Consider the following 22,880-nt stretch of genomic DNA (forward strand, 5'->3'; position numbering starts at 1 on the left):
CGTCGCCGTTGCAGCACTTCTTAAATGTTGGCTCTAAATTCGGTCACGTTCGTGACGGGGGGAGGTCGGTTGTTGTGACGGCCCCGCGCACGGTAGTCGTTTCTCGTGTGTCTTTAGACGCGCAGGTGCGCTGACGCTTCATGAATGAAACCGTGACCCAAACACCGAATGACGTCTGGCGCCGCCGACCTTAGACGAGAACACGTGGAAGGATACATAAATGATATTTATTATAAATGATGTATCACGAGAGCAGCGAGAAGGCGTGAGCGGAAAAGAAGCGTTTCTCCAGCCGCCTCTCTCCACGCAGAGTCCGCCGCCCCGCGGAGCCCGACCTCCGGCGCAGGGGGGCCAGAGACGCCGCTTTGACTTCCGGTGAGTCCGCCGGAGCTCACTCCAAACCGGAATTGTTTTTAAACGTGCTGAACGTATTGCTGTTGTTCTGCTGAGTGTGCCCGACGACCGCCGCTCCATGTGCGTGCGCTCCCGCCGCGCCGCGCCGCGCCGCTGTCCCGTCCAGCCCGACGCACCGCGCCGCCGCTGCCGTTTAAAGGGCAGCAGTCTGATAGTGCTGAATCATCACGATCCAGCCGTCCGTGCACGCTCTCCCGGGAGCGGCTCCGGTCGCTAGAAAGGCACGCCGGATGCCATAACGAGACAAAGACGGAGACGCTACCGGCGACAGAAGACACGTGTCGGGATTAGAGGAGCGCGCGGTGCCGTCGGTCCGGTCAAGGATCCCGCAGCGCCCGGTAATCAGGGTCCGTGAGCGCGCGGGGAGCTCGGCGGAGGTCCTCGGTCACAACGCATACCGGTAAGCTCAACGCGCGTTACTGCGACTGTCCGCTGTCCCCGAGGTGCTGAAGCGGTGGACGCCGGTGGACACCGGTGGACACCGGCCGGACGCCACCTGCCGCCTCTGCAGGTGAGATGGCCATCAGGTCTCTCGTGTCGTGTTTGAGTTACTCTTCAGGTGATCGATTACGTTCACCCGGTGCTCGTTGGCTTCCGGTGTGACTCGTGAGGCGTGCTTTCATGAAAACCGCCGGGACAACAAACAACTGTCGTCTCGGTGCCTCCGCGGGGGGGGGGGGGGGTCAGCCGTCCACGGCCGGTTCCAGCTGTTGTCGGTGACGCCACCGGGGCCACCGGGTCCGTCAGGCCTCCGGTTTGTTAATCCGTTAACCCGTGAAACACTTGACGTTTAAGTGACTTTCACGGCCGTGTTTATTTATTTTTTACCGGATATAACCGGGCTGCTCCCGCGCGTGCCAGGCTGGACACCGGCCGGGCGCGCAACAGAGTCGCTGATTCATCACAACGAGCCGAGCGGAGGCATGAGGGAGCCATGGCAACATGGCACCGGCGGCGGGCGGACAAAGGTCTGCGCGACGGAAGGACGAACGCGGTTTATTATTGGGGGGGGCTGGTCACGGAGCGGAGCGCGTTTGTGGAATAATTCGAGCTCGCGTGGGTTGAGGAATGAGAATATAAAATGTCTCGAGGGAGGAATCTGCTCATTTTCATTGAACGCGCACGCCATCAAAATGGGCTTGAAACAAATGTCAGAAAGTGCGCGCGTAAATGTGGTCTAAAATGATCCAGTTGATTAAACTGGATTTATTTTCGGGTCGTGACATGAATAAAACATTTTCAAAAATCAGTCAACATGCAAATGATCCCGGCTGTTCTCTCGCTCTCTCTCTCTCTCTTTCTCACGTTTGGGTAAAGAGCATGCAGAGTTTATTTATAGCACTTTCCATCCACAAAGTCAAATAAATAAAATCAAGCAAAAAAAGAGAAAATGTGGCTGCAAATGAAAAATGAGCATTTTGCATTATTGGTATTTTTGTGTGTTGCGCTGTGGAGCGCGCACATCCCCGCGCGCATGCATGGCAGCTAGGCTAATGTCTAGCATTGATTTGCTCATCAGCCCACAGACAAGGCCCCTGCACTAAAGCGTGCAAAGGATGATCCTCTGATTGATCTCTTGTAGGTGGGCCATTATCTGCTGCCTGGCAGGGCGGGTTAATAGGGAGCTCTGTGGGCTCAAGGAAAACAGAAACTTCACCCCCTAATGACTCCGTATCAGCAGCTTCAGTTGGAGTCAGCACTCTGCAGCGTATCAAAAGTATGTGGTAAGCAAGTTGGCAAGTGCTGTAATAGAGGGTCATAATGATGAAACATGGCGTCAGCGGAGAGAGAGCAGCATCCTTCCTCGCTTGCTCTGTCCCCCTCTCTCACTCTCACACAGTTTCCTCTTCTCATTGCACACACACACACACACACACACACCAAACCAAGGGGCTAAACTTTCTATACTTGCTATCGGTATTTAATCAGTGCTTGAAGTGCACTTCTCTGTCAAGTACTTTCCCCATCTTTCCCTGCTGTTCGCAGTAATTGAACGCTGACCAATGCTTATGTGTGCAACTTTGCTGATGGTGGCGGTACGGCAAAGCGCACGGAGCAAAGGGGGGGATGAAGGCAGAGGGAGGAAGAATGAGAGATGGGATTTGTGGAGAGATTGAGAACAAGGACCTTTTTTGTCTTCAAGGCATTCCCCTGAAAATGCTGAGGCGAAGCAAATGCTCTCTCGCTTGACAGATGGCGTTTTCACTTGTTACTTACCACAGCTCGTTTCTTTGCCTTGTCTGGTGTGTGTGTGTGTGTGTGTGTGTGTGTGTGTGTGTGTGTGAGAGAGAGAATCCGGAGGGAGCAGTAGATATAAAACACCTAAGATCTGGTTTCTCCAGGGATTGTGCGTGTGCCAGCTGCACTTGGATGCATGAGGAAATGTTTTATTTAATTCTATTTCCCACCCTTATAATGCTAAATGCTTCATTTAATTTACTGTAATTTTTTTATTATGTTTTTGTAATGTTAGTATATTTTATTTAGGTTAAGATGTTTTTCACTTTTTAGGTTTAAAGTGCTTCGTTTTTAAATGTTAAAATATATTTACAACATTAACTCTATTTAGAGTCACAAATTGCATGTTTATGTGCTTTGGAAGGAAGCTGGGGACAAGGAAGAACTTATAGACCCCCCCCAGGTCAGGAGTCAAACACACCCGTGCACACACTCTTCCTCTTCTTCTTCCTCTTCCTCTTTCGGCTTGTCCCGTCAGGGGTCACCACAGCAAATCAACCTTGATTGCATAGTTCATTCTGGCAGTTTCACGCCGGAGGCCATTCCTGTTGTTTAAATCAACAAACCAACGTCTCAAAAGTTGGACAGAAATAAAAACAGAGAAATAAGGAGAAACATAAATTTAAACAAGCGTGTTAAACACATCTTTGGAACTGATCCCAGTCCTAATTGATTCACTGCTTGATCATGTATTCTTTTAAACTCGCGTCGTTTCCGTCTTATTATTCAGTTTGGTGTTTGTCTGATCTCAAATATGATGCACAGCGATATACTGCGGCACGCTGCTTGTTGCACGGATACACGACCGGATCGTTCCCCATGTTGCGCTCACCTGCTTTTCATCTTGTTTGCTACTCGGATCTATTTTAGAAATGTCATGTTCTGCTTGCAGATTTCTGAGAGCGAGAGAGAAGCTAAAAGAGAAAGAAGAGCAGGAATAAAAGACGGAACTGGAGAATCGGTGAGAGAGAGAGAGAGAGAGAGAGGGAGGAAAGGAAGCAGCAGGGCAGATCAATAGTTGAATGTTTTTTCTCCACAGTAATGATGAAATATGGTGTAAGCAGATCTGGTGCATAATCATTGCTGTGCTCCGCTGTTTTTCTGGCTTCCGTGCGAGTGTGCTGCTTGTCCTTGTGTTCTTTTGACTTTGTGTGTCTGCAGGATTCTTGTTAAAAAAAATCCCTCCACAAGTGCAAGTATCAAAAGTACGCGCCTCCTTATTCCGCACAAACACAAACCGCCGGAGAACCGAGAAAGCGTGTGAAATTAAGATAAATAAATCCATTTGCAAGAGGTCAAAAGGATAAAGAAGGGTTAGCAAGTCGAATCCCCGTTTGAACCGTTGGTCCTGAAGTGGTTGTGGTGCGTTCAAGGACTATATGCATCAACGACCACTCTCATGTTGGGCTTCTGAGCTACAGTTGAAGAGTTGCGCATCCCCAAATAGACACGCACACATTTCTGTTGTTGTTGATGACATTGTTGTCGTTTCTGCATGCAGTGTTGCGGTTTTGGGAACGGAGCCGTGGAGATGCGAGGCCCTGGTAACGGGAACGTCCTTACCGGCGGTTGTCTACCAGTTGCATCATCTCCATGCGCCTAAATTGCCGCATTTTCTAACTGCAGTGTGACGATCCCAGAATGGGACTGTGTGCTTTTCTGGTTTTCCTCTTAAATAAAGAGCACAGATAAACACAGCAGGTCAGAGAAGAGAGGGAACACAGCTCTTTGTCTTCACCCGCGGTGTCAGATTACGTCAGCGTAACAAAAGTTCTCGTTGAGTCTCACCTTTTAACCACGTTGTTGATTAATCGGACCCTATTCTTTATATCTAATCAATTGTTTAGACCGTTCCCATGAGATTAGCCACATGTCAAAATGTGATCAGAATAAAAGTGATATTTGAGAATGTTTGTGGAAAATGTCGCTGCTGTGAGACGAATAATTAATAATAATGACCAGCGTGGCCTGAAGACGCGCTGAAAGTAACAGGGAGGCTGAGCTGAGTCGCTTTGACCTTTGAGATGAGGAATAAACAGGATATCAGGACAATTGATTTAATCGATTGAAATATCAAACATTTTACTTCGTATATTTATTGTGAGAGAAATGTCATCGCAGCTTCTTGAGATCCTTTGTGAGATGAACTAAATGTTTGCCATGTTGCTCAGCCTCTGCTGTCCTGCCTTTTAACGTATCTCCTTGTGAAGTAAACCGACATTCCTTCTCCTCTCTTAAAGCACTAATGAAAAAGGGAACCAGAGCTCAATTGCCTGACAGCGCACCTTTTTTTTTTTGCTTGTGTTGGTAAATTTGTCATCACACTTACCTGGATGGGAAAAACGTGTCGACGCCAGGACTTTTTCTGCCCTTTAATAACACACACACACACACACACACACACACACACACACACACACACACACACACTGTATTCACTGTGTACACGAGGGGCTTGCCTCCTCTTTGGGTTCCCCTCCTTTTCTCCCTTCTCTCTTTTATCGCGCTTATTTCACGCTCTGCGCGCCTCCCAATTAAAAGCTTCCTTCCTGCCTTCCTCCCTTACTTCCGCTCAAACCGGTGTCTCGTCTCCCCCTCCATGTCTCCAGCTCCTCGTCCTTCCCGCCGCGCGGCCTGCACCTCCTCCGTGCGCCTCCTCACAGGTTGCCATGATCGCTGATCTGATTGCTAAATCTCAATTAGCCTCCACGCGGTGCGCGTCGTTAATTATTTACAAGCTCCCCCAACACGCTCGGCCCACGCACGGTCAGTGCGCGCCAGGACTCCAACCCTTTTCTCTAAACTGAACGAGGAGCGCTGATATCTGGGACTCGAATGTTGTGATTCCTGCTCTCCTTCCGTCATGTCTTTGCCTTCGTGTTCTCCATTATTGCTCAGAGACTTACCTGAGGGAGGACAGACGGACAGACAGACTGACAGCATCACCAATGACCTGCTGACCATCCTTCATGCGCCCACACACACACCATCCCCCGGTGTGTGTGCTTTTAATTTGGCCGTTTACTTTCCGTCCGTGTCCGTGTGTGTGTGTGTGTGTGTGTGTGCGCAGCGTGCCGCCAGCTTTGAAGGAAGTGTCTTTCCATAAACTCCTCTCTTTGTGGCCGGAGCGGAAGGTTTGCTCCATCACACCCTGCTCACATGAACGTGCACTTTTTATGCGCGTTAGTTGTGTTTAGGCACGGGCGGGGGTGTGGGCGGGTTCTGGGGGGTCAGCAGCAGCTTCAGCTTCACAACTTTCTAATTGAAGGTTTTACTGGTCGTTGCTGAGTTCAGGTTTTTTCTCTACCCCCCCCCTTCGTACCAAGCAGCTAAGCTCTTACAAATGTGTTGATGATTCATTTTCACCTCCTCGTTGGCGATCCTCCCTCCATTCCTGTCCCCCTTCTCTCCTCCTCCTCCGCCCGCATGCTCTCTTGCCTCTCTCTTCATCCTCTCTTCTTTCTCCCTTGTCATTTGCACCCCCCCGACACACTCCTCCCCGTCTCACCTCCGTACTCAGCACTTTTCTCTGGGTTGTGGGTGTGATGTCTCTGCTGTAACACTAATCAGCTCTGGAGACATCAGCATTCTTCCAGTTCTCCTCCTCCTCTCTTACCTCGTCTATATTCACCCATCAAGTCATCTCTCTCTTTTATCCTCATTGTTTTTATACCTTTTCTTCTTGTCTAGCCATCTCACCTGCTTCTGCCCCCCTTTACCACGTCCCGTGCACGCGCGGGCGCGTTTGTGTGTGTTGTCAGCGCTCCTTTGGTTGCTCCATAAAAACGAAAGAACTGCTGTCTGTTAGAGCAACGCTGAGTGTGGCGTTGAGCACTCTGCAGCGACCACCCGCAAAGGATTCTGGGAAGGACACCGTTGGTGGGTTGTGCGTGCCCAAGATGAATGGCGATGCCTCTGCCCAGCATGTGTTATGTTGTGCCCCCCCCCTGTCTTCATACATTTTTGATCCATCTACTGGGCGCTGATGATCCTCCAGCTTTTGGGGGCTGCATCCCGACTGAACGCCACAAAGGACGTTTGAAGCTCTGAGCATCCGGTTAAACTCTTTTTGCATTCCATCGGTTCTTGTCGGAGTTTTGCGCTGCTGTGCGTTCACAGGTATTTCTTTGCATTTGTTGCGCGCCATTTTCTTTGATCTATTTATAACCTGCACAAACACTTGCATGCCCTTTCAGACATTCAGACACGCAGAGGTGCATCGTGCGGGAGGCTCCACTGCCTCCTGTCACTCAGAGAGCGTTTTAAAAGTGCACAACTCGCTTCTTACGCTTTCAGATGCGGACACGCACACACGCACACACACACACACACTCTCTCGCTCACCTTTAAGGAAAGGCACTTGATTGTAGTAAGAGACGTACACACATTTGGGGGTGGGGATCAGGTATGCTGAGTGATCATGATGATGCTCGACAGTGGGGAAAAAAGCCCCCCCCCCCCCCCCCTCGCCCACACACACACACACACACGGGCTTAGAGTGTGGAGCGGATCTGATCTCATCTTTGGTTCTTACAGACTCCGTCTTTGTTGTTTTCACCCCTTTGTTTCTTGTCTCCATGTTGGTAGAAGTGTGTGTGTGTGTGTGTGTGTGTGTGCGTGTATGTGTGCGTGTGTGTGTGTGTGTGTGTGTGTGTTTAAAGGCTCTAGCAGTTGGTTTCCCCACAGTCTTTCCCACAAATTTCACCACTTTCTCTTCTTTTACGATTATTTCATACCTACTGGCCTGAAGCCAGCCAATAGGAGCGCGACAACACAAAGGTGGTGGGCACGTCAGTGTCACCGCCAGGAAACAGGAAGTGAGTGTGCATGTCACTTTCACTCACGCACTGCAACAGGGATGTGCCATACTTTAACACGCTGCCACAACCGAGTTAAAGTGTGTGTGTGTGTGCCTCCACTGGTCCTGCTGGGTATTTGTACATACTTTTTATGTTTGGTTGACGGCAGTGATGGAGTTTTATTGCGTTAACAATGTCTGTTATGTTTATTGATTAAGCTTTTTGCATCTCCGCAGGTCTGTTCCGAAGAGTAAGGCTGTAGTGGCATGACGACGAATATCAAAGGAAATAAAGCCTTGAAGGTAAGACAATGAATTTACAAGAAATTCTGTCTTTCTGTTATTTTCCTTGTCGACCTGCCTCTTGCTTCCTCCAGGTGAAGCGTGAGCCAGGGGAGAATGGCACCAGCCTCACCGACGATGAGCTGGTGACCATGTCTGTGCGGGAGCTGAACCAGCACCTCCGAGGGCTCACGAAAGAGGAGATCCTGCAACTGAAGCAGCGGCGGCGCACCCTGAAAAACCGGGGCTATGCTGCCAGCTGCCGGGTGAAGCGGGTCACCCAGAAGGAGGAGCTGGAGAAGCAGAAGGCCCAGCTGCAGCAGGAGGTGGACAAACTGGCCCATGAGAACGCGGCGATGCGGGTGGAGCTGGACGCTCTCAGATCCAAGTACGAAGCGCTACAGACATTTGCCAGGACTGTGGCCCGGAGCCCCGCCGTTGGAGTCGGGGTCAGGGCTGGAGGCGGAGGCGGCGGGGGAGGGGTGCCATTGTCAGTTATTGGTCCACTCATACCAGGGAAGGTTGCCACAGCGACAAGCGTGATCACGATAGTGAAGTCAAAAACAGATGCGCTGTCTTGAGGGGGCGACAGATAACTGAGGTGGGGGTCATCCGCAGCAGAGTGATTCTTCTTCCGCCTCTCCTCCACCTGCACTGACTCCAAACAGCTGGGGGGGGTCGCCATCACACGGCCTCAGCATGTTCCCGTCACCGTCCCTCAGATCAGTGCAGCTGCAGGAAAGGATGGAAGCGGGAGGAGATCATTAACGAAGCGAGCCGTCGGTCAGCACGGGATCACTTAGCACAGGACAGACACACGGGGGCAAGTCAAAGAAATCAGGGGGAAGTCAAAGAAATCAGGGAGGAAGTCAAAGAAATCAGGGAGGAAGTCAAAGAAATCAGGGGGGGGGGAAGTCAAAAAAATCAGGGGGAAGTCAAAGAATTGGGAAAGGTTTTATTCCAAGGTGGAGAGAAATAACCCACAATTACACGCAACTTTATTCAGCTGCCGTTTCCATCAGTCAAGTGTTCAGTGTGGAGTTTCACTACTGGTAGATCTCATCAGATATTGATCTGTACGTGCGTAATAATCCTGTCACACATTTCTACACTAGAAGCAGCTGATAAACATTTAAATTCTCCACACGTACAAAAATATTCAAATACGTATCACAATCAGAAGATGGTTTTAGTGTATTCCTAAGAGGACTGACGCGGTGTTTGGATACACATGGGTTAACGTGGCCTGCAGAGGAAGCCCATCATGTTCTGCCAAGCCAATAAACTTTTAAGAAAAATACTATAGAAAAATATATATTACACATGGTGGTAAATGTATTTCTACTGTTTTGTAGTGTGTTGTAACTCACATGAGGTCCAAACTGTATTCTCTGTGCGTCACAATTCTGTGAAATTCTGTGAAGCGTGTTTGTTTAGGTGTTGCTGTATTTAGTTACTTAGTTACTCTCACTTCATCTATCCTTTCTCTGCCCTTCCATTTGTCGGTTCCGGCATTTCCCGGATGTAAATGAAAAAGGAAGAAAAAAAATGGTTCAGAGAAAATGAGAAGCTCAGTCACCTCATCTGAGCTCGTAAGAAGTCGCTTCGTCGGCGTTTCCGCTCACAACTGTCGCCAAGTGGATTGGAAGGGCAAGTGCCTTGGTCTCCTCTCGTGCATCAAGCTAAAGTGCAGGTTTGTGGGTGTTTACAGGTGTTTGGGCGTACCTGTGCCTGACGGGATGCACTGACCTATCAGGAATCAGATTGTGGCAGCATTTAATGTGCATTGTTGTAGAACCCATCAGGACATGTAATGATCACAACATTCACATTATGTGACTTGACGGTTGAAAGGACGGCACCCGTATATCTGCTGTGTCCATTCGATTGGTTGCCGACCCTTGATCCAGGTCGCCGCGCGCGCGGCTCAACCGGTTTACGTTGCATTCCTCTGGCTTGGAACCGCCAGACGCGTCTCTTCGCTTCAAGTCACGCCAACGGGACGTCGTTCCGTCGTGTTTTAGGATACAAGTCGTCTTACGTGGTGTAATATACTCCAAGAATCTTTGTCTATGTGTGCTAGAGTCTCACACTTTATAAAGACGATTATCTTTGCATTGTTTGTAACTACCTGTGAAAAACAACAACAATACACACGTGTAACAGAATCCGTTTGATATACAATATCTCTATTTTGCAATTGTACCAAAAGTGGCTTAACTACTGACTAGCTTTGTTTCTCTCTCGTGACTAGGTGCGTGTGTAACCGTGAACTAGTGTGTGGTGTGTTGTCTAGGTATGCTGCGAGGTAACTATGGCGTTCACTATGCAGTGGGCGCCCCCACCCACTGTGGGTGGGGGCGCTCTCTGGCGTGTTGGACTGCGTGTCCACCTGATCCTCGTCTGCTCGGCGGGTTTGGCCATTTTACTTTGTCCGCCAGGGTTCGGGTTTCTTCAGATGAAATCTCCGGTGGGTTGAGGAAGTGTTTTGCTCACCCCCCCCCAGGGCATTTGTTTTGGCTGAATACACTTTATGTACTTGTGTGTATGTAATGTTCTGTGTCAGGGAAGTGATGCAAATTTGTTTCTGTATTTGGTGCTTTATGAGGTGACAAAACTGTGTTCTGCTATTGAATAGTCCTGTCAGTCAAAACGGTGGGTTTATCTTATGAAGCTGCAGTTGCCTCAACGGCTTTTTATTTCACAAATAACCTGATTTAAGCCGTTGAAGGACGGAGTGGAAAGAAATCAGCGTGGCATAAAAGCAGGAGCTGCTTGCAGCCTTCTTCCTGAACCGCTGCGAGGAACGAGCCGGCTCGCCGACTCTTAGTAGGAAGATTCATCTCAACTGTCCATTTATAGAAAGTGGAATTCAAATAGGTGAAAAGCGAGGCAAGGCATCGGAGGGGTTTGGGGCTTTAAGACATGACTTCTTCATTGTCTTTGTGTCGATGGCAGCTTGCGTGCTCGGTCAAGTGTGAAATAAGAGAACTTCACACGTCAAATGAAAATGTGTGACACGTTAGCGCAGGAAACCATGCCGCGCAGCTACAAGGCATCAGCTATCGCACCCTGGCTGCATCTGTTCTACATTTTAAGTAATGTACATGGCCTGTTTTTCAATTCTACTGGATTTCTTTTCCACAGATTCTCCATCAGTCTCTTATTTATATTTGCTTGTTGCTTTTGGTGTAGAAACGGGAAGCAAATGCAGCTTCTGCTGGCGTTTAGCTTTTAATCAAAGCATCAATCCTCTCAGTGCTTGTCAAACTTTATCTACTGTCTGTGCCACCAAGCAGCACTTTGTTGCTCCTCCTCTTTAAAATGATGTGTACTGTGATACATAAAAAACACGGTGGCTAATAATCTTTAATTATGCAAAGTATGCAAGTCAAAATAAGACCTCCTGCCGCCCAGGAGCAGTGATGCTGTTGTACTTGTATCAAGTTTTGTAGTTGCAGGTTCGGTGTCAGCGTTTAAGGGCCCGTACATACAGTGTTTATACTCGGCCGATGTTTAAATCTAAATGCTGCTGCTTGTTCAGATTGGTGCAGAAATGAGCAGCAGGAATATAAATGAAAATGTTTCAGTCCTTTCTGAATTAATCACAACCCAAAATGCTAATCTTAGAGTCGCTGTCGTCCAACTCCTGATGAAAATCCCTGTGTTTGTCTGCTTTCTAACAGAGTAAGGGAAACAGGGCAGCGCAGTGACTTTTCATGATGAACTTTAAGAGCTTGTAAGACACACTGACCTTATTTTCTGCGGCCTCTGGAGGGGTCGTGCAGTCGTGAAATTTCATCACAAACCCAGGCAATTGCTGTGAAACCACTTCTATCAATATTTTACAGAGGCAGAAAGGAGTGGTGGAGACACGCCTGATAAAAGGCTGAGCAGGCCACGCTCCTGTTCTAACCCTCAACGATTTCACACGGCGGCAAAATGTCCCGTACTTCTAGAAGATGCAAATCATTAACTCCTTATCTTGCTGCTTGGTCAGTTGCTATGTAGTCACTGGGTTGTTTTGATTGTATATTACGCCACCGGACTCCGAAAGCCCTTTCGCCCACCTCCAAAGCCGATCAATAAGAGTAAATGAACCAAGGATTCCTTTGATCATTTATTTGCCATTTTCATCAATGATTATATTTCCCTCTTCCCCCCAGACTGTTCTGTCTTTCTCTCGTGTTTTTTTTAGCTTCTGATACAATGTTTTTATGGCTTGGTCTTGTTTTCAAATGATAATTTTAGCTAGAATTCAATTTTTTTTATTTCCAGATTGCATTTTTGTCCCCCCCCCCCCCCTCAAACTACACATCTCTACTTGGGAGTGTTGGACCAGATTGCTCTTAGGCTCTGGGACATATTCGTGTTTCTGTGTGTGTTATGGTCGGTTAACGCTAGAGAAATTTAGTGAATTGTGTGAATATGGCATTGCCTATTCAGAAAAGCCCTCGTATTGTATTGTATTTTGTAATATTTCTGTATGGGGTATAATAAAATATTCTATGACAATACTTTCTATGGGAAATACTTAAAATGTGACAGTCTTTGTACGTATTTATCTTCAAGTAAATTATTTCACTTCTTTTTGCAATTTGTAGATGCATTAAGTGATGATAATGAGCTATTTGTAATCATGGATTTAAGTGTTTCATCATCTGTCTGATGAATCTTTTAATTTATTGATGTATATACTGTATGTTTGTTGATATACAGCTTACTTTATTTTGTATATGACCAATAAACATGTTTTGAAATGGTCTGATTTTTCTCTCTCTCTCTTGTGAAATTAGTGGATATACAATCCATGATATAATTACATTCGAATGTACTGATCTATATTTGTTTAGGCGATGCAGTACACTAATGCATGACAATAATTTAAATGTGCTGTTTCAGGTCAGATGTACTATATTTACTTTGAACCAGATATATTTGTTTTAACTGAATACTGATTTGTATGTTGCTTAATGGTTCGTCTGTGTTTGGACTGTGATTCCGTGGCTGCGTGGATAATGTAGCGAAAAAATATAAACTAATATTAGGAAAAGAGGAACCAAAATGTCCACAACGTTTTGCCCACGTTGTGTTAAATGAAGGCAGCCCACATTGTTTGCCTATTATTATTATTATTATTATTATTATTATTTCCTATCGCCTGGAAGCAACCAGTTCGGTTTTCCCATAGGTTTTCCTAGGAAGGTGCCCAAATATCCCGCCCCCTCTACCACTGATTGGCTGGTTCCTATTTCCTTTGTTGATTTGGTTGGTTGAATTTAAGCAAGAGTAGCGGGATTGGTTAACGTTGAAGGAACGATGCCACCTAAGCCAATCAGAAGTAGAATAAAGAAGCTGAACCCGCCTTCCTATGAAAAAGGAAGTGCACCACGAGTCGAGGCGGTAAAATGTAAACACTTATCAGCAGACTGACATTTTTTTCTTTAATCGTGGATCTTGTTCTTTGTTGCGTGTTGCTTTTTCACAACAGTGACATTAATAGTGCCGCTTTACTTTTCTACTGTCTTCAAACTTTGTGAAGTTTGGCAATAACCGCTAACTTAACCATAGCAGCCACACGCTAGCTAGCGGCTAGCTGAGGCTGCACCTTGACAGTTAGCAAAACAGAGGGACAACGTCTTCAGATTAACGTAAATAGGCACTGAAACGATCGAACTTTAACACCTAACGTGTCCGGATCCAACTTGATGGAGGACTACGACAAGTTCGTGCAGCTTTGTGTCTCACGCCTGAGAAAGACGGAGAAGGAAACGGACAGACCCGCGTCCGGTCCGTCTCTCATCCGCTTCTATGGGCGCCCAATCCTTCCTCCCTTGGTACTCTTTCAGTTTAATCATTTTTCACCGTTATCGAGGCTTTATTTCGGAAACAAATAGTCGGCCGACCGCTAAGGGTACTGGCGAATACACAGACTGATTTAGCTTTCTGAACGTTTGTCTTCCAATGCAGCCTCATTTATCTTCCGGGGCTCTTTGGGATTTGTGACGGACGATTTATAGGCCAAACAATGAATTGATAACTCAAAGAAGAGGACAATCGATGAAGTGAAAGTGATTATTTGTGCCAGCGCTGTTATTAAACCCACACGGTGTCCCATGTCTGGTTTGTGATGATAACAGCTCTCAGGAGAGCAGAGGAAGGAGATGCAGCGGCACAGAGATGCTGCTCTCCTCACAAAGGTGGTGGCTGATCCAAGAATGGCCTACGTGCAAACTATCCTACAGAGCGTTCAGGTAATCCGTTGGTTTGACAGTGTCTTTCTTACATTGTGTAATACTTTCTTCTGATCGACTAAGGAAACATTTGTTTTATTTACCATTTGTTTTTCCAGCTGAGGAAGACACCGACGCTGGAGGAGTTGCTTCAAGAATCAGACACATACACCGCGTCTTCACGTTCCCGTAACACCAGTGGAACGAAGGACAAACGTCTCTCACTACTGCCTGAAGGGAAAGAACAGGACATTCTACCTCCTCCTCCTCTGACGTCAACGACACGCAGCGCCTTCATCGCCTCTAACGCGGCTCTGCAGCCAAGTTACCTGGAACAAGGCCGAACCGACAATCATTACAGCCAATGGGGGTCGCAACCAAACCCGTCTGGATCCTCAGGTTATGTGACCCGTGAGAATGTTGAAAACACTACCAGTGTCTCCGAGGAAACGAATGCAGGGGGGGGCAGCCATGTGTTTGGCGCTTCAGAGGGAGGGTCTAATGTGGGTCCGTTTCTTCACAACGCTTCAGACGCAATTGCCAAAACGCCTGATATTATCAGCCACCCTCCCGTAGATGGGGAGGAATTGGAGAGGAGTGGACAGGAATGTCGTCCCGACTTTATAGTAGTGAAAGACAATTCCTGCTCTTTGATCCAGGAAGCTTCAATGATGTGTGATCATTTGCTGGGAGAGAAATGTAAACGCGTTCATGTGGACAGCCTGGAGGGCGGCGATGACCTTTCTGTTCATTCGGTGTACGACCTTGACGGAGACGACAGTTTGGACGTCGCTCCATCAGAAAACAGTGGCTTTTTGGACAGTCCAGAGTCACCACAGACAGAGAACGCCCCCCACTGTCCAGACAGAGAGCAGCACATTGAGCCGGACCCACCCGAGACGGAACCAGCAAACAGTCGTATCGGGGAAGCAGAGCCGGAAGCGTCTCGTTCGAGGAGTCTCCAGGCCTTGCTGAAGGAATCTCAGGAGTATCGGCGGCGCCAGCGGGTGCTTCGGGACCAAGCCAACAACGCTAAATCCCACGGGACAACCCAAGAACCGGCCAGACCAAGGACGGGGGAGCGGAGCCTTTCTGATAAGGAGAATGACGAATTTCCTAACGAGGGTCCCGAGGAAAGGAGGTCTAAACAGAGGAGACAAACGCCGCCAAAGCAACCCTGGGCCAATGAGGAAAGGACAGACTCTGAAAGCACAGGCGATGGAACAAATGTTGAGATGGAGTTAACGCTGAAAAATAACCAGCTGAACATTTCACAAGAGGTCATAGCAGAGCTAAAACCAATCAGCGGCTTCCCCCGTCAGCGGGACCGGTTCACAGGAACCCCGCTGGGGGACTTTTACCAAGTCCCCTATTCTAGAAAAGACAACGCCGTCCCAGCTCCCTTCTGCAGGAGTCCAGTCCGCTGGTCAAGCATAGGAAGTGTCCAGGATGGACACATTTCTAATGAGACAGAAATCTGTGAAAATGTGGGTTTGAACAAGGAGCACAAGTTTGAAGAGGTTATCCGGGAACATCAGAATGGACTCGAAGCGGTCGCTTCGGTGCGGAATGTCATGGATGACGACGGTGCAGCAGACGTTTCAGCCACAAGTCCGCAGCACATGGATTCGCCCGAGTCCAGCCTGCCCACCCTGAAAGTACCGATGTCCGATCTGGCGTCCCCACTGACGGGAAACGAAGGGATCCACAGCCATGCCGGGACGCGGCGGCTTCAAATTCCTGATTTCAGAAATATTCCATCGGAAAAAACGGAGCCACGTCTCACTTCCTTCTCATTTCATAGCTCGTCTTTAGATACCAGCAGCCACCCAGCGGAGAGCAGGCCTGAGACAACACTCGGCCTTCGCTCGACTGTCTGGCTGTCCCTCAATCAGTCCTATAACTTGGACGCACCGTCTGACCCGCGGTCCCTCGAAGGGACGGGTCCCGACTTGACTTTGGGATGTCATCTAGTTCCAGAGAAACATCTGACCCCGAAGAGCGAGGGTGACGGCCAGGGCGGCGCATCTAAAGTCAAACGGAGACTGCATATGCAGGACATGCAGGACATGGAGGACATGGCAGATGCCAGCAGAGGAAGACCCAACTCCAGCACTCCTCGAGGTGAGGCCAAGGGAGGAGCAGGAGACCCAATAGTAGCCAAGCACTCTATATATATATATGCATTCTCTAGCAACACTTTATTTCCTGCCTTTAGGAGCAGGGCGGGACGCCCATGGACATCAGAGGGACAAGCAGGATGAGCTGAGACGGTTCCAAGCGGATCAGATCAGAGTCCTGCGAGACGAGCACAGGAGACAGGAAGAAGAATTACTGAAGGTGAGACGTCCACTGAAGTGACTGGGCCAACATTTACATGGTATAAAGATGGCTGCTGTGAAACGTCCCCAAGTTAAAGCCAAACGATCTCACCGATGACGAGGCAGGAAGAGCAGGCCGTCAGCCCAACGTGAAGTCCAGGTCTCTAGGGCTCTAGCATTAAAACCAGACAAGCGTCTTTTACCTGGAGAGCAGACCCCCTGGAGAGCAGACCCCCCCCCCCTGGAGAGCGAACCCCCCTGGAGAGCAGACCCCCCTGGAGAGGGAGTCACTCCCCTGAGACCAAAGAATCTGTGTCTCCGTCCTTTTAAAATGAGCTTTGAAAGTTTCCAGCCAGTTCAGGGAGCTGTGATATAACACTCTGAAGCATGTACGCACGCACATGCACACACACACACACACACACACACACACACACTGCCTTACCTGCTTTTGGAGACCTGGGTCGTGGGCAGACTACAGACATCTGCTCATTACAAGAGACCTTCAAACTCTCCCCAGTAAAACACACACAGGGATTCTACTATAAATGTTTCATTACACTCTCGGAGGCAGGCGTGTGTGCGTGTGTGTGTTTGTGCGTGTGTGTGTGTGTGTGTGTGTGTGTGCGTGTACATGCAAGTCTTCAAGGACGCCTGTGGTTCTCTGGCAGCCAGGTCTTGTTTTCTCAGTGTGTGTGTGTGTGTGTTCTTGGCCAGTGTCCTTGCACTATTAATCACAGTCTTTAATTTATGTATCCTCAACAACAATATAATTAACATAAGCTGTTTAGTAAAAAGCCACCATTAACCGCCGCTAATGGTCCCGCCTCCTTTCAGTTTTTACCCTCTTTGTTTCGTTTTCTACCTCCTGCAACATCGTCTCTTGCCTGTCTCCTCGTCCCGTCCTCCCTCTCTTCATCCCGTCCTCCCTCTCCTCATCCCGTCCTCCCTCTCCTCATCCCGTCCTCCCTCTCCTCATCCCGTCCTCCCTCTCCTCATCCCGTCCTCCCTCTCCTCTTCCCGTCCTCCCTCTCCTCATCCCCGTCCTCCCTCTCTTTGTCCCGTCCTTCCCAATTCAACGTTTTTCAACCTTGCCTGCTCCCATGTGCACACACACGTGTCCGTGCACATGCAGGCCTTCTTCATCCGATCCCTTTCTTCTGTCTCTCCTCCAGGTCCTGGCAGTGCGTTACCGTGTCCTTCAGAGCATGTCCTTTCCGAGCTCCGTGTCAAGCTCACATCTTGGGGACACGGTGACCGTTTCCACCTCCTCTCAGGTATTGCCATCCCATTTGTACAATAACGTCATCGAAACAACAAGCTTGTCCCGCCACTGAGCTTTCATTATTATTAATCTGAGCCGACGCGCTCGGGCGAAGCCGATTTTTCTCTTTGATGTCTTAGTCCAGATTGCTAGCGTATGTTTCTGATCACTGATAAGGATTCATGATAAGCTGTTGCACAAATGAATTCCTCTCGTGCAACAGCTTTGGAATCAACGAGTGAGCGGCTGCTCACGATCCCTTTCTACTGCTGAGTCGTGAGTCCACTCCCTTTGATGAACAAAGCAGACGTCAACCGAAAGTCCTTGAGGATCTGTGCGGGAAATTAATTGGTTGTCATTGATGGAATTAGCATTCTCCTCTCCTCTGTCCTGCTCACCCGTTTCTTGGTCTCTCCTCTTTCGTAGCCCTCCAGCCCGATGTCAGGCCACTGTCGCCTCCTGCTGGAAGCGCTGGCGAAAGGCTTTCTCACGCGCAGGCTGCTGAAAACCGAGAGAGTGGCGCAGCTGGCGCGCACTATCAAGGTGAGTCGTGACAACCGCGTCACGCCTGTCTCTACGGCGTTGTGTCTACGTTTCAAGTTGTTGCATGCAGAACACGGCTGAGCATGTGCGTTTCGACGTCCAGGACACGCAGCACTTCCTGCGGTCGATCCAGCAGCAGAGCCCAGACGGGGGAGCATCCTGCAGCCGACAGGACCTGTTGTTGCAGGAGAGAGCTGCTGTGCAGGTGTGAAAGCGTGTAATGCACATCTGTTCACATCTGTCCCCTTTTCTTTTACGCTCGCGACTAAGCAATTACGCCCTCCGTTAGCAGTTAGCGCAACCACATGCCCTTTGGTTTTTGCTCTGCAGCTTCGTGCCGCGCGCTACGAGGTCAGCGACGTGTTCTTCAGCCTGACAGCTGGAGAGAAGATGCAACTGATCTGCCGGGACAGAGAGCTGGTCCGGAAGAGGGAGCGCAAAGAACAGGCAAGAAGCTGCGTGGAATAAACACAAACGTATTACCGGGATAGGAGGAATCACAAAATAACTTTAGATGTCCTGCAGCATCTGTTTGCTGTTTAGACCAAAGACTGGCACAGATATTTAATATAAGTGCCTGAGAACTGCGTTAACTTTTATTTGTTTATTTATCAATGTGTGTGTTCAGAGTGGGCACACAGACCAGCCCAGAGGGAAAAGCTGTTTATCAGCGGCAACACAAAAGTCACTGGAGAGGAAGAGAGGAGTGATGTGAGTTTCTCTGGTCTTGCTTTGAGTGTAGACAATGTCTTGTGTTTTGTTTGTCGGTTATAATCCATAGTGTAATGTAAAAAGCACGGTTGAACCCTTTCATGAATTGAGAATTTTACACCACAGGTTAAGAAAATCTGATGTTAAAGAGTCACTCTGCCGGCGGCTAATGGCCGTCTTCTCTTCCCGCCAGGATCCAGAAAAGTGCAGCTGAAAATAAGAGGGGAGTCGTTACAAGGGCTGGACGCCGCGCAGCATCTTCTGCCGAGCAGCTGCCCCAAACCAAAGGAGGGCAAATCAGAGCAAAGCCTCAGAGGATCACGCTGTCCTGATTGGCTTTGATGAGAACTCCCAATAAGGCCTCAAACGATTACCTGAATATTGATCCCTAAAATCTTTTGAGGGATTACAAGTTGAAATTTGGCACAAAGCGGTTTCTGTTGTGGACAGCTATTGTGTTTAACACCCGGTGTTCTGCCGAGTTGTGTGTTACAACCACGGTATTGTGTGGTCACGAAGAAGGTAGTACTGTACTTAAGTGTTCGCACGTCTACCAAAGCCATGTAAACCGTTTCAACATGTTATTATTATAAACTTTTACTCTCTTTTGTATGTTACATATTTCTATGTTGTTGATAATAAATGGTTTTAACAGTTAATATTTGTATTGAGGGTTATAACATCTGAGAATTGGGGAAAAAAGAAAAAACAAACACCACCAGTACCAACTCGCAGCAGCAGGAGGCGCTGTGACTCGCGCTACGTGACAACTTCCGGTCGAGCGGTGGTGTGTTTTGAGTAAGTAGCTGCTTGGGGGATACCGCTTGTCTGTCTAAAACAGGATGGAAGAGGGGTCAGAGGTCGCCGCGACTTCACGAGCGGAGAAAAAGGCGTTGGAAAGGGACAGAATACTTCAGCGAGAAAACGAGAGGACGATATTTAAGCTGGTAAAAGGGAAACAACACACTGTAGTTGTTGTTTTTGTGCTAAGCTAGCCGGTCGGAAGACCAATTGGTTCCCCGTCTAGCGTCTGTGTCTCCTCCGTCCTGCTCTTTTAAGGTGAGGAGGGTCCTGAAGAAGCCGGAGGAACAGCGCTCGGAGGAGGAGACCGCTTTGTTACTGTTGCACAGAGAAACTGTGGAGGAGCTCTGCCAGAGGCAAATCCGCAGAAACGTGCACAAGAGAAAGCAGGAGGAGGTCAGAGTGCTCGTCTTCAGAGATCACGAATCTAAACGTCTCAAGAGACAAACGTGCATGTGCGCGTCTTTTATTGCCCTCTGCAGGTGTTCGACGAGGCTGAGGAGCTGCACCGTAAGGTCAGGCAGCTGGCCGCCGCAGTGACGCAGGCCGAACACCTGGTGGTGTACACCGGAGCCGGGATTAGCACGGTACGCCGGACGCTCCGCCTTCAGGCTGCTTGAACGACCGCAGGACTGATGATGCCTTTCATTTCAGGCAGCGTCCATCCCGGATTACAGGGGCCCTAACGGGGTGTGGACGCGGCTACAGAAGGGCCAGACAGTCAGGTGACGTGCCCCGTTGACCTTTAGCTGCAGCCGCTTTGAAAGGTCAAATTACTGTGACCTCTAAATATCTTGATCTTTCTTGTTTCTTTTAAAACAGGTCACGTGACCTGAGTAAAGCCGAGCCCACCCTCACACACATGTGCATTCGGGTGCTGCATATTAATAAACTGGTACGGAAGCCCGTAACATTTAGACCCCCTAGCTTGGCGTGGTTGGTGCGGTATACGGCGTGTTGTAAATACTGCACTAGTATTTATCGCTGTGTTTTTGTCCACACAGGCAAAGCACGTTGTTTCTCAGAACTGCGACGGCCTTCATTTGCGTAGCGATCTACCCAGACACGCCCTCTCTGAGCTCCACGGCAACATGTTTATTGAGGTGAGTCACTTCCACAGAGCGGCCTTTCATTTTATTATTAATAACATTTTGTTACCTTCTGGAGGATGTCATATACTGATTAATACTATTGTTGTGAGGGTTGTTTTTCATGCTTAAACTACATTAATTACCAATCCCACCCTCAGGTGTGTACTTCCTGTTCCCCGGTCAGGGAGTACGTTCGTTTGTTTGACGTGACCGAGCGGACGTCGCTGCATCGACACGGGACAGGCCGCAGGTGCAGCCACTGCGGCAGCGAGCTCAGGGACACCATCGTGCACTTTGGGGAACGTGGCACCCTCGAGGAACCGCTCAACTGGAAGGGAGCTGCAGAGGCCGCCGGGAAGGCTGATGTCATCCTCTGCTTGGGCTCCAGTCTGAAGGTAGCTTCATGAAACGCTGAACGTGTGCGTCATCAATTCTCTTCGTGGTTCAGTCCAAACTAAGAAAATGTTCGGTTTCCAGAACTCTTTCGACTGTGCTGCTTAGATCAATATGTCTTTGATCTGCTTGTGGAATTGCTGACGCTTGTTCTCCTCTAGGTGCTGAAGAAATATGCGTGTCTGTGGTGTATGAACAGACCAGCGAGCAGAAGACCCAAACTCTACATTGTAAATCTGCAGGTATACTTTAGGAGCTCTGGATGGATAAAATGCAGATTACATTCTGGCTCATGTTACTGTGTGTTTATTCTAGTGGACTCCAAAAGACCATCTGGCTGTGCTGAAGGTTCATGGCAAGTGCGATGATGTGATGAGCCTCCTGATGGACGAGCTGAATATTCAGATTCCTGTGTACGACAGGTAAAGAGCATGACCTCTCACCTCGCTGACCGACTAGCGCTTCCTGTGGAGATGGGCTGGTTGACCTGAATATAAATTATGAATCAATAGGATCAATAATCCATTGCAGCTTCTAATCTACCGAAGAAGAAGAATAAACGGCTTTACTTAACTTCAGAGTCCATATTTTGTTTCTCCAGGACAAAGGATCCAATCTTCAGCCTCGCCACACCCCTGCAGCCGGAAGAGGTGGACAGCCGTACCCGGGAGGTCATGGCACCCCCTGATGGACAGGAGGACGGCTTGATCGAGCCTGTGGAGCCCGAAGGTGAAGCCACATCTGTGCAGGGCGGCTGGTTTGGACGAGGCTATGGCAAAGGAAGGAAGAAGAAAAAGGCAACATGATCAAGGGAAGTTTATCGACACATTAAAGGAATAAATCCTAGCAGGATTCTGATGATGATGAGTGGAACGGTGAGCTTTCAGGGTGCTATTCTGCATTTCGGTAATTTAGTCGGGTGCTGCGTGTGCGTCTGAGAGAGAGGCTGGAAAAGTCCGTTTGAGTATTTGCAACTTGAGAATTACACTTTGTTTCATGGTCAAGTCAAAAGCAACATTCATACATAACCGTGATTCTTAAAGTGGCATTGGGTTATGCTAACGTTTGACTGCCATGCCAGCTGTGACCCCAAGACGGTGTTTGTATTTACTGGTAGAAACGCTCCTGTGTGTTAGAGGGAGCGATTAACAGAAAGAAAACATTCATGTCTGCCTCGGTGTAAAATCGTAACCCTTTCGACTATGAATCGTTAGATGCCACAGAATCCTCCACGCCGATATTTTTATCAGGGTCATGACTGCAGTCGTAGTTTAATGTGGAACAGGCCAGTAGATTGAACGTTATCTACCTGCACATGGTGTCTGAAGTGGAACTTACTGTATGCAGTATTTGCTCATTGGTGTCTTTGAGTTGATCAAATATGAACTGTTTTTTTTTTAACTGGGAACAGCAAACCAGCAGCCACCAGGCTAGCAGTAAAGCTGCTCTTCGTTTGGTTCCTGAGGTTGAACTGTCTCGTTTACATTTTTAGCTCCTCTCTGCTGCAGATTTATGCAGAAACTGCTGCTGTTGCTTTCAGCGGTACAATTTGAGGATGTATGATTCTTATTTTCATTAATGTTAGTTTGAATTTTGTTACTGGAAGTTACTGTTTACTGAAATTGTTGGAAATAACCAAGTGTGTCTCCAATAATTTGCCTCAGGAAGATCCTGTACTAATAATACTCATCAATATTATGAGAAGGTTGAAAGACCAGGCGAGCCGTCATAAGCTAATATTCAGCATTCCAAAAAATTCCCATCATTGGAACTGGAACTTTGGGACTCGG

At 48.4% G+C, this 22,880-nt stretch overlaps 2 protein-coding genes across 2 annotated transcripts; both read left to right on the forward strand.

The window, feature by feature from the left end:
* Positions 1 to 7,694: 7,694 nt before the first annotated feature.
* mafgb (v-maf avian musculoaponeurotic fibrosarcoma oncogene homolog Gb) lies at positions 7,695 to 8,328 on the forward strand. The gene is made up of 2 exons (XM_068751140.1): positions 7,695 to 7,754; positions 7,829 to 8,328. Exons 1-2 carry the CDS (start codon positions 7,719 to 7,721, stop codon positions 8,312 to 8,314), a joined length of 522 nt encoding a protein of 173 aa, XP_068607241.1. The 5' UTR covers positions 7,695 to 7,718; the 3' UTR covers positions 8,315 to 8,328.
* Positions 8,329 to 19,645: 11,317 nt separating this feature from the next.
* On the forward strand, positions 19,646 to 21,896 carry sirt7 (sirtuin 7). Its single transcript, XM_068751216.1, has 10 exons — positions 19,646 to 19,752; positions 19,865 to 20,002; positions 20,089 to 20,193; positions 20,261 to 20,331; positions 20,429 to 20,501; positions 20,611 to 20,709; positions 20,856 to 21,092; positions 21,252 to 21,332; positions 21,406 to 21,512; positions 21,692 to 21,896. Exons 1-10 carry the CDS (start codon positions 19,648 to 19,650, stop codon positions 21,894 to 21,896), a joined length of 1,221 nt encoding a protein of 406 aa, XP_068607317.1. The 5' UTR covers positions 19,646 to 19,647.
* The last annotated feature ends 984 nt before the right edge of the window (positions 21,897 to 22,880 follow it).

Source organism: Brachionichthys hirsutus, chromosome 17 (genome assembly GCF_040956055.1).
Source record: "Brachionichthys hirsutus isolate HB-005 chromosome 17, CSIRO-AGI_Bhir_v1, whole genome shotgun sequence".
NCBI classification, from domain to species: Eukaryota; Metazoa; Chordata; class Actinopteri; order Lophiiformes; family Brachionichthyidae; genus Brachionichthys; species Brachionichthys hirsutus.

Coding starts and splice junctions, on each gene's coding strand:
- mafgb (XM_068751140.1), top strand. CDS start 7,719: ATGACGACGAATATCAAAGGAAATAAAGCCTTGAAG. Junction 7,755..7,828: donor AAGGAAATAAAGCCTTGAAG/GTAAGACAATGA, acceptor TGCTTCCTCCAG/GTGAAGCGTGAGCCAGGGGA.
- sirt7 (XM_068751216.1), top strand. CDS start 19,648: ATGGAAGAGGGGTCAGAGGTCGCCGCGACTTCACGAGCGGAGAAAAAG. Junction 20,194..20,260: donor CCGGAGCCGGGATTAGCACG/GTACGCCGGACG, acceptor CTTTCATTTCAG/GCAGCGTCCATCCCGGATTA. Junction 21,333..21,405: donor TCTACATTGTAAATCTGCAG/GTATACTTTAGG, acceptor TGTTTATTCTAG/TGGACTCCAAAAGACCATCT.